Below are 15,741 nucleotides of genomic sequence, written 5' to 3' on the forward strand. Positions count from 1 at the left end.
TCTATAAGATCATTATATAGCGTCTTATTTTAATCATTTGATTTGGCTTCTTTCACTTGATTTTTAAGGATTGTAGCCTCATGAAATGAATAACCCTTTTTCTCACTGATCAATGCTTCTTCTCCTTTATATGCAGACTTCTCTAGGGTGAGAATCTGTGTCTCTTCTTTTAGTTTCTGCAGATAAAAACTGAACTTTCTTCTCATCTGAAACCTCAACAAGAACACACTGACACCTACTGGTGAGTCTATGTAACTACAGCTGGATGAAATCACAATTGTTACAAATAACAATAATTGATTTGCATCTTCTTTAAGGTGTAAGATGAAAGGCTAAAGCCTATGTGGTGTTCAAGTACTTTGTTTAGTTAATAGCTTCAACAAACCCCAATTTTAAACATGCATGTATGAATATATTTGATGGTAAAACCTTTTTCTGATCTTGTAAAAGTTCCATAGATTAATTATTACCCACACCTTTATTTATTTTATATTACAGCACCATGTTTGTACTGAAAAGCAGTAGTGGATACTGCTTATGTAGGATAAAAGTACCTATACTACGATATAAAAATGTGCTTTAGCAAGTAAAGGTTCTGCATTCAAAGCCTTAGTTAATTATCTGCAAAATAGGTAGGAGTCAAATGATTCCTTCTGCATTCAAATGTTCCCTCTCACTTCATCATCTAGTGTATCACAAACATTACACATCACCACTTTGAAATACACCGTTTTCATTCGACAGGAAACGGATGAAAAACTGTAATTTTGTCTCTTTCCAGTTAATCAAACAATGTTGAGAAAATATATATACAATTATTATTCTTATTATTTGTGTGATTATTGATAATAATCATAAAGATAAAAGTTATTATTATTTTTGTTATTCGTAGTAGTTTAATAACAGCAGGATCCCTCAAATTGTAAAAGTCGCAGCTGGTTTAGTTTTTACCAACCGAGCTTCCGTACTGCGGAAGTAGCAGTCATTTCGCTTCTACAAGGACGTCTGCGAACATTTAACGTTATTTTCACAACATTCACTGAGTTACTTTGATCGTAGAGACTCATTCTGTTGTTTGTCTCTCACGTGAATCTAAAGGTGAGTTTATTTAAGAGTAAGAGGACGTAAACATGAAGATAAAGAGAACATTCAGGGTTACACGTGAAGTTAAAACTGACTCCTAATAGTTTATTATCCTGTAACTTAAATTATGATAGAAAACAGATGGATTTTGTGTTATTTCACTGTTTCTCTGAATGCATTTTATATTATTTTATATGTATGTTTACAAATATGATGAACCAGCTAAATGTACTTAGTTTTTAGTTTATTCTGCACAATTCAAACAATAAAATAAAAATAAAGAAACATAACAGAGATTAATAATATCACAGAGCAGGAAGACAACTGGGCTCATTTGAAGCCTCCACCTATATCATATTACAATATTACAGAGAACATAACATGAATATGCATAAAGTGTGTGTGTGTGTGTGTGTGTGTGTGTGTGTGTGTGTGTGTGTGTGTGTGTGTGCGCGCGCGTGCGTGTGCGTGCGTGTGTGTGTGAGAGAGAGTTAGCCTGGGCTTGTGTGTAATTTACTAAAGTATCACCAGTAAAAGTACTCGTTCTGCAGTAACGTTAAAATGTCTTTTCAGACTGAAGTTTAGAGGATAAATGTTTACAACTCATAAACATCTGAAACGTGACAAGAGGTCAAAATACTAAAACACAACTTTGTTTTTTTAAATGTAAAATCTTTATTAATATTTTCATTTAACTTCTAAAGAAGCAAATGAGCTCTCATGCTGTATGAGAATTATTAAAGGTAAATCTATTATTGTCCAACACTGAAATTAGGCCTTCCCTTTAAATGTAACTACAATAACTAATTAATATTTAATGCTACACAAGAGTCACGGTTTGGTTTGATACAGCAGAAAAAAACACAAATTCATAATGATACATGTCTTTTTGTGTATTTTGATAGTGTCAAAAACAGACAAAATTCTGTTACTGTGAACTTTGGCAAACCATTTTTTATTATAATACATTTCAAACACTTCTGTACAGACACTTTACCAAAATGCATCAGGCTATAAAACTGAAACACATCTATTATGATATATAATTATAAAATACAAGTTAACCTCAGTTAAGTTTCAGGGCAGAAACTTGCGCTTGTGAACTTTGGTTCCACATTAATCTACATTTCTTAAATAATGATGCATGCGTGCACAAAATGCAGCAGAAATCATTTTAATATCATTTAATTGCACGCTGTGAATCACTCCATATTTTAATATATGGGTGCTTATTTAGTAATGATTACAATTAGGACTCAGCTGATGATCTGAATCTGGTGATTATTCTTTCTATCAATTTGATATTCTTGGTAAATAAAATGTCAGAAAATTGAGTGAACATACTGCTTCGTTTCACAAACAAGTTTATGTCTTTGTAAATGTGAGCGTACTGAAGAAGGACGACGGTATTATTAGTGTCTTCGGTTACGTTGTTGTTGAAGTGAGATAAAGTAGTGTGTGTGTTTCTCCTCAGATGCCTCCTAAACCTCTGGAACCTCTGGCCAAGAAGCTGATGAAGGGACTGATCGCTCTGGAGCTGCTGGGCGTCTTCGGTGCGTACGGTCTGTTCCACAAGATGAACAGCAGTCAAGGTATCAGATATTGATTATTATTATTATTATTATCAGAGTATTTTACTGGAACGAAGTCTGATCTGTGTTTCTGAAAAAACCCTGTTTTATTTCCACCTCAGATTTCAGGAACACAATGAACAGAAGGTTTCCATCAGTTCTGGAAGGTGAGAAGATATTCATTATTTATATTTATTTTCAACATGTACTACGACTTTCTTCATCACATTATTCGACATGTTATACTATGACTGTTTTCAACATGTTATTCTATGACTTTTCGACATGTTATACTTAGGGATGGGTATCGTTTTTTCCGATACCGGTGCTAAAACGATACTTTTAAAACGATACCGGTGCCTCAACCGATCCTTTTTTATTCAAATTGAACAATATATTAACTGTTTAAAGTATAGTATAAATATAAATAAATACAAAACACTTGGCTTCAAACTACAGCTTCAAACTTTTTAACTTCAAACTATGAACAATATATTAACTAAATACAAAACACACACACACTCTGTACACACACTACAGCTTCAAACTTCAGCAATTCTTTTGCAGAAATATGAGTATATGTATATAAAATACGACCCCTCTCCTAACTTATTTTATTTTACCAGTTGGTGGCGGTAATGCGTCAATTCGTCGTTTGCCAACCGCCACTACACCTCAAAGAAGAAGAAGAAGAAGAAGAAGAAGAAGATTTCGCGTGCCTGTGGATGTTGTGCTTATGTGAGCGCCAGCGCTAAGTACCCCGTTGTAATAATACTATGAGTGAGGAGCGGAGGACCGAGGCTCTCGTTACCTGCTGCCAGGACGGAGTCATCAGAGTAGTGTAAAAAAACTATTTAAATCGGCTCAGGCATCGAAAGGAAGCACCGAAATCTGCGTTGCGTTTCGGTCCGGTAGATACCGGTCGTATAGGAACCGGTGCTATATTGGCACCGCTTTTTGGTACCCAACCCTAGTTATACTGACTTTTTTTGACATGTTATACTATGACTTTTTTCGACATGTTATACTATGACTTTTTTCGACATGTTATACTATGACTTTTTTCGACATGTTATACTATGACTTTTTACGACATGTTATACTATGACTTTTTTCGACATGTTATACTATGACTTTTTGACATGTTCAATTATGACTTTTTTCGACATGTTATACTATGACTTTTTGACATGTTCTATTATGACTTTTTGACATGTTGTACTATGACTTTTTTCGACATGTTATACTATGACTTTTTTCGACATGTTATACTATGACTTTTTTCGACATGTTGTACTATGACATTTTTCGACATGTTATACTATGACTTTTTGACATGTTCTATTATGACTTTTTTCGAGATGCTATACTATGATTTTTTACGACATGTTGTACTATGACTTTTTGACATGTTCTATTATGACTTTTTTCGAGATGCTATACTATGATTTTTTACGACATGTTATACTATGACTTTTTGACATGTTCTATTATGACTTTTTTCGACATGTTATACTATGACTTTTTGACATGTTCTATTATGACTTTTTTTGACGTTATACTATGACTTTTTTTGACATGTTATACTATGACTTTTTTTGACATGCTGTACTATGACTTTTTTCGACATGTTATACTATGACTTTTTTTGACATGTTATACTATGACTTTTTTTGACATGCTGTACTATGACTTTTTTCGACATGTTATACTATGACTTTTTGACATGTTCTATTATGACTTTTTTTGACATGTTATACTATGACTTTTTGACATGTTCTATTATGACTTTTTTTGACATGTTATACTATGACTTTTTACGACATGTTATATTATGACTTTTTTCGACATGTTATACTATGACTTTTTGACATGTTATACTATGACTTTTTGACATGTTATACTATGACTTTTTTTGACATGCTGTACTATGACTTTTTTCGACATGTTATACTATGACTTTTTGACATGTTCTATTATGACTTTTTTTGACATGTTATACTATGACTTTTTTTGACATGCTGTACTATGACTTTTTTCGACATGTTATACTATGACTTTTTGACATGTTCTATTATGACTTTTTTTGACATGTTATACTATGACTTTTTTCGACATGTTCTATTATGACTTTTTTCGACATGTTGTACTATGACTTTTCGACATGTTATACTATGACTTTTTTTGACATGCTGTACTATGACTTTTTTCGACATGTTATACTATGACTTTTTTTGACATGTTATACTATGACTTTTTTCGACATGTTATACTATGACTTTTTGACATGTTCTATTATGACTTTTTTTGACATGTTGTACTATGACTTTTTGACATGTTCTATTATGACTTTTTTTGACATGCTGTACTATGACTTTTTGACATGTTCTATTATGACTTTTTTTGACATGTTGTACTGTGACTTTTTGACATGTTATACTATGACTTTTTGACATGTTATATTATGACTTTTTACGACGTTATACTATGACTTTTTACGACGTTAGACTATGACTTTTTTCGACATGTTATACTATGACTTTTTACGACATGTTATACTATGACTCTTTTCGACATGCTATACTATGACTTTTTTCGACATGTTATACTATGACTTTTTACGACATGTTAGACTATGACTTTTTTCAACATGTTGTACTATGACTTTTTACGACATGTTATATTATGACTTTTTACGACATGTTGTACTATGACTTTTTTCGACATGTTATACTATGACTTTTTACGACATGTTATACTATGACTTTTTTCGACAAGTTATATTATGACTTTTTTCAACATGTTGTACTATGACTTTTTACGACATGTTATACTATGACTTTTTGACATGTTATACTATGACTTTTTACGACATGCTGTACTATGACTTTTTACGACATGTTAGACTATGACTTTTTACGACATGTTAGACTATGACTTTTTTCGACATGTTATACTATGACTTTTTACGACATGTTAGACTATGACTTTTTACGACATGTTAGACTATGACTTTTTTCGACATGTTATATTATGACTTTTTACGACATGTTGTACTATGACTTTTTTCGACATGTTGTACTATGACTTTTTACGACATGCTGTACTATGACTTTTTTCAACATGTTGTACTATGACTTTTTACGACATGTTATACTATGACTTTCTATTTACTATTATGACAAATAACAGGGCGGCATAAAATGGAGAAAAGATTAAAAAAAAGTTTTTAATACGTCATAACTGAAAATATTGGAACTTTTGCATGTAGACTAAAAAACAAAACCATAGACAGAAAACATTAATATTTTTTATTTCTGTTGATGTACATGTCTTCTTACAACATCGGGGCAGTATGAATAAAAGTCTTTGATTTTTAAAACCACTTTCTTCTTGTGTGTTTCCTCCTAGTTTACTACCGGTCCAATGAGTGGGCAGGAGTCCACGGCATCCGAGAGAAAGACCACAACGCGTGGTCGCTCAAACAGGAATGAAGTTGTCAGTTCAAAAATCCACGAACACACGGCAGCTGCTACTTCCTCCTCTTGTTCCCGAACGTCTTGCCTCCGGCCCTGACGTGACCGAAGGTCCTCTTCTTGTTGAACGCGGTCTTCTTCCTGCGCATCGTCTTGGCGTCGCGGTCTTGCATCCAGTCGTCCCGATGCGCTTCCCACTTCAACTGCTTCAGGCCTAGAAAGGACAAAACACAAAGAAGGCACATCAGTGTCTCTGGTTTTATGGATCGAATGGAAGATTACAGCAAGAAGTACTGAAGAGGTGGACCAAACCTGATTCAACCTGTTTCTCTCAGTGGAGAGGTCATTAAACATGGCTGGTATCCAGCAAACTGAATAAAAACCTTCACCGTCTCTTCTTGTTGTTAACACGATGCTCAACACTCGTCACATACACAACAGGTGTGAACAGCCTACCTGCTTTGTCAGTGTTTGCCATCGCGTTCACTCCAATGTTATCAAACTTGGAGCCAGCGTTCTCATCCAACAGGGAGCCAAACTGAAGAAAGGTTTAAAGAAAATGAGTATAGTACATCAAACAAAACCCATTATTGATATGTCTTTCTCCTTTTTATATTCAAGCTCCACTAAGATATTTTATGAATCATTCACAAGACTTTAAACTATTTAAATTCCTAAAACATCTCACCTCTTCAGCGGAAGCAAATATGGCGGCATCTTTCCGTCCTTTCTTCTTCCCCGGTTTCGACTCTATGAGATGAGCAACAATGGTAAATGGCAGAAGTACTTGTAAAGCGGTTTTCTAGTCTTCTGACCACTCAAAGCGCTTTAACCCTTTAACCTACATGTCATCATTCATTCACTGATGGCAGGGTGCCCCTTCATAAAAACAATTCAAAGGGTAAGGAAATAAAAGATTGTATTTTTAGTAGTTTTATTCATTCATTTTATTCATTCATGAAGTATAATAATGTGCTTAGAGCACGTGTTATGAAGTTAATCATAATTCATCTCTAATATCTATTTTACATTCATGTGAAAACATCTCCTTCAAACTACTGGATTTATTGTAGTTCATCGCCAAAACTACATTTTACAGATGACATGTGAACACATCATGATAAAGTTATAATGTACCTTCAGCCAGTACTCATGTTCACTGAGCAGAGCCTGAAGGCATCATGATGTAACTGAGAAATGAGTTGAACGAACCTGAAGACTCGGAGAAGTCGAGCTCGGAGGAGGATTTCCTTTTCATCTTCTTGGTTCGAGGAGTGATGTCTGGAGCTTCCATCTCATCGTCCGACTCTGCAGAAAAACAAACATTTATTTCATTGTTTGAAGCAGGAATGTTTAAATCGTAATCTTCTGTAACACGAATAAGTTCACTAATATATATTATTATTTTTAAAGTGTTTTTCTACATTTCTCTCACAGATATTAAAAGAAAATCCTTCTTTTCATGCATTTATTTACTATTATTCACATGTTAACCATTATTTATATGGAAATGTTGGCGCTCTGCAGTGGTAGATGTACTCATCTCTTCGATGAGTAAAAGTACTACAGTACTTTTACTACAGTAAAAGTCCTACAATCAAATTGTCACTTAAGTAACAATTTAAGTAAATACTCTGCATAATGAGTAAGTACTCATTATGCAGATTATCTTATTATAGTTATTGATGCTGTCATTACTTTAAATACGTCTGTGTACATTGTGAATTTACTCAATAAAGTTTTATCTCAACGGACAATAACTCACTTTATTAGTTGGTTGTGTTGTTATTAATCAGGGAAGTAAAAATAACAATACTTCCCTCTGAATTGTAGTAGAGTAGAATTATACTACTTCAAAAATTGTACTTAAGTGAAGTACTTGAGTAAAAGTACTTCTTTACTTTCCACTGACATCATCTGTTACATATTGTGTTTTTTTTTAAATGTTATATTTAAAGAACTACTTTGTGAATACTCGATGAAGTACTTAATGTATATTTGATGGTTTTAAGATTTGTTGGTTTGTAAACTCACCGCCGAATGCGTCGTCATCCTCCAGCTCTGGAACTGAGAGAAGACAAAAAGAAACAACAAACACATTTAAATAAAGAAAAGGAAGATTTATTTCATTTAGTATTCAGGTCAGAGGAGCGTCCTGTAGCTTTAAGATCTCAGGTTCGATCCCCGAAGCAGCTAAAATCATCTATATAATATACATATATAATCATCTGATATCATCTATATAATATATAAAATCATCTGATATTCTCTCTGAAGCCGGTGAAAAACACGTAGAAATATTAACCCTGAGATGCACTGAGGGGAAATTAAACGTTAGTTTGATTTAAATTAAAGTTTTCTCAAGTTTGAAAATGTAAGAAGTTCTGAACTGAACATATTTAACAAAATTCGGGTCGTTTTTAGACATTTTAACATGAAAACGTTTCGTAAAACACCTTTAAAGGAAACCGACAGAAATACAAGAACAAGCATCGTGATTGGTTCCCCACCTTCTTCATCATCATCGTCGTCTCCGCCTCCATCAGGATCCACGAAGGTTCCTCCTTCCTCCTCCAGCTCGTCTCCGAAGTCTTCCTCGTCCATGCTGCCCAGAGACACCTCCTCGTCGTCCAGGTCGTCCACGTCCGAGTCGTCCGAGTCCTCCGAGTCCTCGGCTCCTTTCTTACTTTTCTTACTCTTCTTACTCTTCACGTTCCTGACGAGCAGAGAGGAGAGAATCCATCAATACAACGATCGGATAAACAACTCTCTCTGAGGCTGAATGTCACTTTGTTCTCAAGTAAAAACTGTAATAAACTGTGTTATTACTGCAGTATTCACCATGTTGTTCATGTGGAACAGAACACATTCATCAATAATCAATAATCAATAAGAGAACCGCTCACCCTGCAAAGTCCAGATCATCGACGGTCATCTCGGTGAAGTACGAGTCTCCTTCACAGGAATCTGTGCAAAAACATATTAATATTTATTATTAGTTAAAACAGCATTCAATCATTTACACACGAGGTTTATAACAGAAATACAACGACTACAGAATCACAAGAAATAAACATTATTATTCACTTTAGAACTAAACTAAAAAAGTATAAGTGGTGTTTTGGTGAAAAACAATAAATAAACAAAGTATCGTGAATACAAAACAGAAATTTACAATAATACATATATGTAATAAAAATTTAAAAATAAAAATAGTTTTTGAGTGTTTAAAACAAAGAAGAATATAACGTTCAAATGTTACAAACATCAATTTGATGCTAAGATTTCAAAGTAAAAGCACAACAATATAAATTCTTCACTATCGACCTTTTTAAAACACGTTTAACTTCACGTTGTCTAGCAATATGTTTGAGTGTAACCAAAACAATCAATAATCGTTCATGAATTCTTCTTCAGTGTTGTTTTTCCATTTATCCAATAAGTAAAAGTGTTTAATTTAAATGATGTTTCATATTTATTCTCATTCTTATCGACTCAGTTTTGGTTAATTTTGTAAAAAACAAACAATATGTTGAATGAGAGAAAAATGTAAATATTAAACACCAAAGTTTACATTTTGTTTTCATTTCAAGTGTTTGATAATAAAAATAAATCTGATTTTATTAGTATTTCCGTGTTATTATTATTGTATGTTTGCTGTTGAACTTTGACCTCCTCCGACGGTCTCGACTCACCGAGCATCTGCTCGAACTCCTCGTCGTCGACGTCCTCCACGCTCTCGTTGTCTCCGTCTCCTCGAGGACGACGGCCCTGAAGCTGCTTCTGCTGCCGACGCTTCCTGAAGTAACTGTCCAATGAAAACACAGCAGAGCGGCATCAGTCACGTGACACACGGAGTCCAGATGGAGCAGCGCGTTGTTATTATTATAATATTTCAACAGGTTTCTCTGCTGGGAGTCGGGGCAGAACTGTCCAGATGAGAACCATCATGAGTTATATATTATACGAGGGATTAGAACGCTCACTTCGATGCTTCTTGTTGCTTTAAACTTTGTCTGTGGTCGCTCTTCATCAACGTCATTAATCTGTATCTTTGTTTATTTTGTCTTGTTGTTATTTTAAGATCAGAGTTCATTCTCAGTCTGTCGTCTGACAGCAGACACAGAACAGATATATCAAAGAGAAACTAAAGCGTGACTTAAACAGAAATATTATTATTGAAATATCTCGTTTCAGACTCACCGATGGAAGAAGATCTCCTCCACGGGGATCTGACTCTCTTCTTTAACCAGAAACTCCTCACAGTTCACTGACAGAGGAGAGAGGAGGAGAGAGGAACGTTCACTTCTGATGTAAAAACAGAACAAACTCAAGAAACACGAGATCAGGAACCATCAACTCCCTCAAACAGGAGGAACTGACCCGGTACAGAGTTGAGAGGGAACCTCTGTTTGGGCGTCAGCGCTGCAGAGTCGGTGTTTTCTAAGAAGAGATAAAATATTAAACATTATTCCACATATTTAAACTGTTCTGCAGCTGAACTATTAATGCGAGTTGTAAAAACATCTGATTTAACGTCTAATAACCAGAATTAAAGCCGGTGTTTCTTACGTCTCCCCTTCAGCTGTTTGGGGTTCCTGAAGACGAAGCGGTCCAAGAACCTGATGAGGGTGAAGTCCTGCAGAGGGTCCCCGGAGTACTGGATGGAGCCTCCCTGAGGACACGACGCACGAAGACATCAGAGAGGAAACATTCACGTTCAGGTGAAGTGAACAGACACAGAAGCTCTTTGTTCTCTGTCATCAAACGTTTGACTTTGAGTTGAATGGTTTTACCTCCAGGAGCGTTTTTGCAAACAGCGACACTGACGGGTGGAAATGTACGGAGAGCTGCAGAGAAACAGGAAACATTAACGAGATCAGAGGTCTTATATATATATAATAATAATAATAATATTTATGAATACAATCATTTCACACTACTACGAGGTCTGACTCGCTGTTATTTGGATGAAAGATGAAATGTTTGTTTGTTTGTTTGTTTCTCACTCTCTGTAGTTCCCACAGAGTCGTGTGGTCGGCGCCGCAGAATAACGGGTTTCTGTGCAGCGGGTCGTAGCTCTGCTGGCTCTTCCCTCCTGAACACACACAGGAAGAGAAAACAACAATCAAACAATCAGCCAACAACAACAATCAGCCAACAACAACAATCAGTCAACAACAACATGTTGACAGAGAGAATCTGCTGTTTACTGTAAAATGTAGAGAACTTTAAGGAAAATACACAAACTGTGACTGTAAGAATAAATAATAAATGAAACTTTTAACATTAAATTACTTCGTATTTCTGCATTGTTAAAAGCAGATGTTTGATTAAATGTGTTAGTAAGTATTCATCAGTAATTATCAGACAAAACAAGATTCATCTTAACATTTTAAAGATGAGACAAAACTGTAACAAATAACAGCAAAGATACAAACTTTAACAATGTTTTTGGTCTTTTTAAGAAAATTTAAATCAAGAAAACTTCTTTCATCGTCTTAACTCACCTTCCAGGTTCTGGTGGTGTACCCATGATGCAGTGGGCTTCGCAGCCTCTGGCGCAGCCACCTCTGGCTCCGCCTCCTCTGGCTCCGCCTCCTCTGACTCCGCCTCCTCTGGCTCTGCACTCGCTCCTTCCTCCAGTTTGTCGGCATCCACAAAGCGTTCCTCTTCATCATCGTCACCCTCTTCCTCCTCTTCAGCGAGGTCTTTGAACTCCTCCTCCTCTCCATCCTAAGTGAACACAACAGGAAGTGATGTCAGACTTTAACTCACAAACTGTAAAATCAAAGAGTCTCAAATCAACCCTCTTGACGAGTCATCGATCCGGACCGGTTATCGATCCGGACCGGTCATCGATCCGGACCGTGCGACCCTCTTACCCCGTCCTCCTGCAGCAGGACCCTGAGGCCCGGCTTGGCCTTCATCACCTCTGACACCAGGAACAACGCCCCGCAGGAGAAGCTGGCGCTCTGCTCAGCGCTGACCTGCAGCAGACGCTTCACGAACGCTTTGACCCGACGCAGCACCATGTCGGCCTTCAGGGATTTATACAGAAGGTTCAGGAACATGCTCTGTCTGGTGGACGACGACAGACCAGGGTCCAGAAGCTTCCTGGAGAGGAGGAGGAGAGGGGAGGGGAGAGGGGGAGGAGGAGGGGAAGGGGAGAAAAAAGAATACTATTTGTAAAAAACTCAAGAGATATTCCACAATTATCCCAAAAAAATCAAGCTCAAACTCTCTGACATTATATATTAGAAGGACTTGTGTAAATGCAGAGATTAAGTAATAAGTAATAATAAGAAGAAGATGATGAAGATGATGGTGAGGAGGGCTTTACCTGTACAGAGCCACGTAGTACCGGTCGGAGACGCTCTGCTGGGAGTCCATCACCTGGAAGAGCAGCATGAGCGCCTGCACGGCCGTGTTGAACTTCACCAGGTGCACCACCTTGAACAGCGTGTCCAGCTGCTCCCTCACCTTCTCGTCCCCGGAGCCGGCGTAGGGATACGCCCGGTTCACGCCCGACAGCAGCCCGCTCAGCATCTTGGACTCGATGTCCTTCTTCTTGATGCAGGCGCGGAAGAAGGAGAAGTATATGGCGATGAGCTTGGCCGCGAGCAGCGCCTCGTCGTGGCTCAGCATCACCTGGCTGAGGAAGCACACGGCGTAGTACTGCGCCTTGGCGCTGATGTTGGGCCGGAACATGAGCCGCTCCACCTCGCAGCACACCACCGCCTTCATGTTGGGGTGCTTGTGCAGCAGCGACTCCAGCAGGTAGGACGCCTTGGCCGCCGTCTTGTACTCGGGGTCGCCCAGCTTGTTGACCACCTGGCCCAGCAGCGCCCTCTCCTGCTCCGGGCGGCCGCACAGCATCTCGTAGGCAGTGGCCAGCGCCTTGGCCTTGGTGGCCGCCACTGTGTCGTGGGCCACGGAGTCCAGGGCCGCCACGAACTCGGCCACGTGGTGCTTCAGGTGGTGCTCGAAGTACCAGAGGACGAGGTGGCGGTCGCGGGCGTCCCTGTTGCCGCTGGCCTTCTCCTCCAGCAGGTCGAAGGGCCGCTGGGCGAAGGGGCGGAGCTTCCTGCCCTCCGGCAGCAGGTCGGACAGCAGCAGCTCGCGCAGCGTGTCCAGCGCCATAAGGCCCATCCGCCGGCTGCCCTTCTTCTTCACCATGGACACCAGGTTCTCCACGTGCTCCAGCGTGTGCACCGGCGCGTCCTGGATCAGCACCGTCATGGCCGCCATCCGGTCCGCCAGCACGCCGGAGGAGACGACCGTCTTCATCCAGTTGGAGTTGGCGCCCTTCTGCAGGTTCTTCTTGCTCTTGTAGAGCGCCACGTCGGCCTCGTACAGCTGCTGGGCGAGCGCCTTGTACTGGGTCACCAGTGAGGGGTCCTGCTGGGCGGAGGAGGCCTCGGCGGTGTAGTCCAGGTCGAACCACTTCCCTCCGGGTTTGATCAGCAGCACCAGCCTCTTCTGGAACTCGAACACGTTCACGTTCTGCTTCTTTTTCGTCTTCGCCGCGTCTTTCTTCTTTTTCGCCTTCAGTCTCTCCTCCTTCTTCACTTTCTGCTGAGCGGTTTCTTCCTCTGTTTTCTTCGTTTCTACCGTTTTACTTTCCTCCTCCTCGCCTCCTGCGCCCTCCGGTTCTTCCTCGGGTTCGTCCGGGATGCTCTGCAGTCCGGCGAACGCCCGGACGCCGAGCTTGGCGATGAACTTCTCGAGCTCGCCGTCCTCCAGGTCGTCTATCGCTCCTTTCTTTCCTCCGTCGACGAGCTCGTTGCAGTCGTTCAGGCCGGCGAGCAGAACGTAGTCCGCCTGGAGACGGACAAGAGAAGAAGAAAAACATCACACAAATCAGTAATGACTCAGTAATAGTTCATATCAGATGTTAATGTTACTCATCTGTAATTCATCCATCAGAATAAAGTGACACTTGTGAGTTTAAGTACAAAAATACTTTTGTTCTTATTCCTGATTTTAGCAAATATAAAACCATTTTTGTTTATTTATTAAGCTGTCAGATGTTTAATGGTTGAATAAGAACTTAAAATTAATTAAATAAAATTGCCTAAAAGACTCGTTTCTGTCACATTTTGCCAAACAGCTCCAATAAAATAATAAATAATATATGTGTTGTGACGTTTCAAAAGTTGCATTTAATCCATTTTGTTTTGGGATTTATTTGATATTAGTTTAGTTTGTTAGTTCTGTCTGTCAGAGGTTTTATCTTATTTGTATTATTTATTTAACTCGCCTGCGTTCCTCCGAGCTGTAGAATCTCGTCCAGACTGATCTCTTCTTCTTCTTCTTCTTTCTTCTTCCGTCTGTCTTCACCGCCATCAGCCGCCGGACCTTCCGCTTCCTCCCCGCCACTGTTTTCGGCCTCCATGTCGTTGTCTGCGGGGTGAAATGTCACTTTATTACCGCTCGCTTTGGACTTTTTACGGTGCTTGTTTTTCGCCGCCATGCTTGCTAACAAACAGCATGAGGAGAGAACGTGACCCGGATGTGGAAAGAGGCGACGTCACGGCAGCGTTTCAGTACTTGGGGAAAAAAACTAAATATTTTAGTAATTTTCCTCACGTTATGTTTTTTTATTGGTTAAATGAGAGTACAAAAATGTACACGAAAAATGATTGTCGTTTTATTCATTTTTTAAATGCAAACGTAGTGAAGAAGAACTACTTCCGGCTATAGATCGAGGAGCCAATCGCAATGTTTTGTCCCAACTACGTAAACAATCGTTTGTCCAATCAGAGAGTTTGTGGTCCCGGCAGCGTGTCAAGTTTACCACTACTACCTTTCTGACGCAGGATTTGTGGGAACATTCAAAATTGTTTTTCAAAATAATAGAGCAAATGTCTTTTTTTTAAATATTTATTATATCACTTTTTATTTTCATTTCACTGTTGTTTTATTGTCATTTTGTTCTCATCCTCTTTTCTGTATGTACTTTAAAGTTTTAACTTAAAGCACTTTGAGCTTCGATGCTTTTTTGTACTAATGGTGCTATAAAGTTTATTTTTTACTGTTTACAAAAAGCAAATAAATTAAAATGAAAAAGACTCTTCAACTTGAATTACCCCTCTGTAAAGAAGTGTAGAGAAAGGCTTTGCAACAACACTTAAATTAATTAATAAAATGTGAATTTCTCTGTTTAAATACTGTGGTTCTGCTCTGGGTGTTTCGACCAACGGCCTTATAAATAAAATAAAATAAAATCATAAAATCCTAGTTATCCACACACGTTGCTATAAGACAAGATAAGAGAGACTTTATTGTCATCCATCTATATTCAGGGCAGTATTAAAGAAGAAAGTTTCAAAGGTCCCGGTGTAAATAAAATAATTAACAAATGAACATAAGATGCAAAACAGGTACAAACATATAGTTCAATAACAAACATGTAGTGCAATAATAGAAAAACATAAATACAAGTAGGTAGATAAATAAATAAATGCAAAGTCAACATAAAGATATTTATGTAATAAGGTGCAAATAGTCCAAATAAATGTTGGCTTAACCCAAAATTAAAAGAAACAAACATAAATACAGATTTATTAAGATTTGTTACAATTGTAATAAAAAACCTGTATATTGTT

At 38.1% G+C, this 15,741-nt stretch overlaps 2 protein-coding genes across 3 annotated transcripts; one reads left to right on the forward strand and one right to left on the reverse strand.

The window, feature by feature from the left end:
• Positions 1-969: 969 nt before the first annotated feature.
• On the forward strand, positions 970-6,512 carry LOC142941764 (protein CEBPZOS-like). 2 transcript variants are annotated; one of them, XM_076083829.1, is made up of 5 exons: positions 970-1,098; positions 2,558-2,675; positions 2,777-2,821; positions 3,281-3,392; positions 6,066-6,512. In XM_076083829.1, the coding sequence occupies exons 2-5, from the start codon at positions 2,558-2,560 to the stop codon at positions 6,082-6,084; spliced, it is 294 nt and encodes a 97-aa protein (XP_075939944.1). In that variant the 5' UTR covers positions 970-1,098; the 3' UTR covers positions 6,085-6,512. The 2 variants fall into 2 exon arrangements, with proteins under 2 accessions (XP_075939944.1, XP_075939945.1); XM_076083830.1 differs by lacking the exon at positions 3,281-3,392.
• cebpz (CCAAT enhancer binding protein zeta) lies at positions 5,945-14,633 on the reverse strand. The gene is made up of 17 exons (XM_076083828.1): positions 14,394-14,633; positions 12,474-13,954; positions 12,016-12,247; positions 11,641-11,866; positions 11,140-11,228; positions 10,927-10,980; positions 10,703-10,805; positions 10,514-10,573; positions 10,334-10,400; positions 9,826-9,938; positions 9,037-9,097; positions 8,641-8,846; positions 8,165-8,197; positions 7,343-7,438; positions 6,819-6,880; positions 6,587-6,668; positions 5,945-6,344 (listed from the first exon to the last, which is right to left on the reverse strand). Exons 1-17 carry the CDS (start codon positions 14,604-14,606, stop codon positions 6,187-6,189), a joined length of 3,336 nt encoding a protein of 1,111 aa, XP_075939943.1. The 5' UTR covers positions 14,607-14,633; the 3' UTR covers positions 5,945-6,186.
• Positions 14,634-15,741: the final 1,108 nt, after the last annotated feature.

Source organism: Anarhichas minor, unplaced genomic scaffold (genome assembly GCF_050575085.1).
Source record: "Anarhichas minor isolate MPS153535 unplaced genomic scaffold, ASM5057508v1 ptg000136l, whole genome shotgun sequence".
Taxonomy (NCBI): Eukaryota; Metazoa; Chordata; class Actinopteri; order Perciformes; family Anarhichadidae; genus Anarhichas; species Anarhichas minor.

Coding starts and splice junctions, on each gene's coding strand:
- LOC142941764 (XM_076083829.1), top strand. CDS start 2,558: ATGCCTCCTAAACCTCTGGAACCTCTGGCCAAGAAGCTGATGAAGGGA. Junction 2,676..2,776: donor CAAGATGAACAGCAGTCAAG/GTATCAGATATT, acceptor TTTCCACCTCAG/ATTTCAGGAACACAATGAAC. Junction 2,822..3,280: donor GTTTCCATCAGTTCTGGAAG/GTGAGAAGATAT, acceptor TTATTTTACCAG/TTGGTGGCGGTAATGCGTCA.
- cebpz (XM_076083828.1), bottom strand. CDS start 14,606: ATGGCGGCGAAAAACAAGCACCGTAAAAAGTCCAAAGCGAGCGGTAAT. Junction 11,229..11,640: donor ACACCACCAGAACCTGGAAG/GTGAGTTAAGAC, acceptor GTGTGTGTTCAG/GAGGGAAGAGCCAGCAGAGC. Junction 10,574..10,702: donor CAAACAGCTGAAGGGGAGAC/GTAAGAAACACC, acceptor ATCTCTTCTTAG/AAAACACCGACTCTGCAGCG.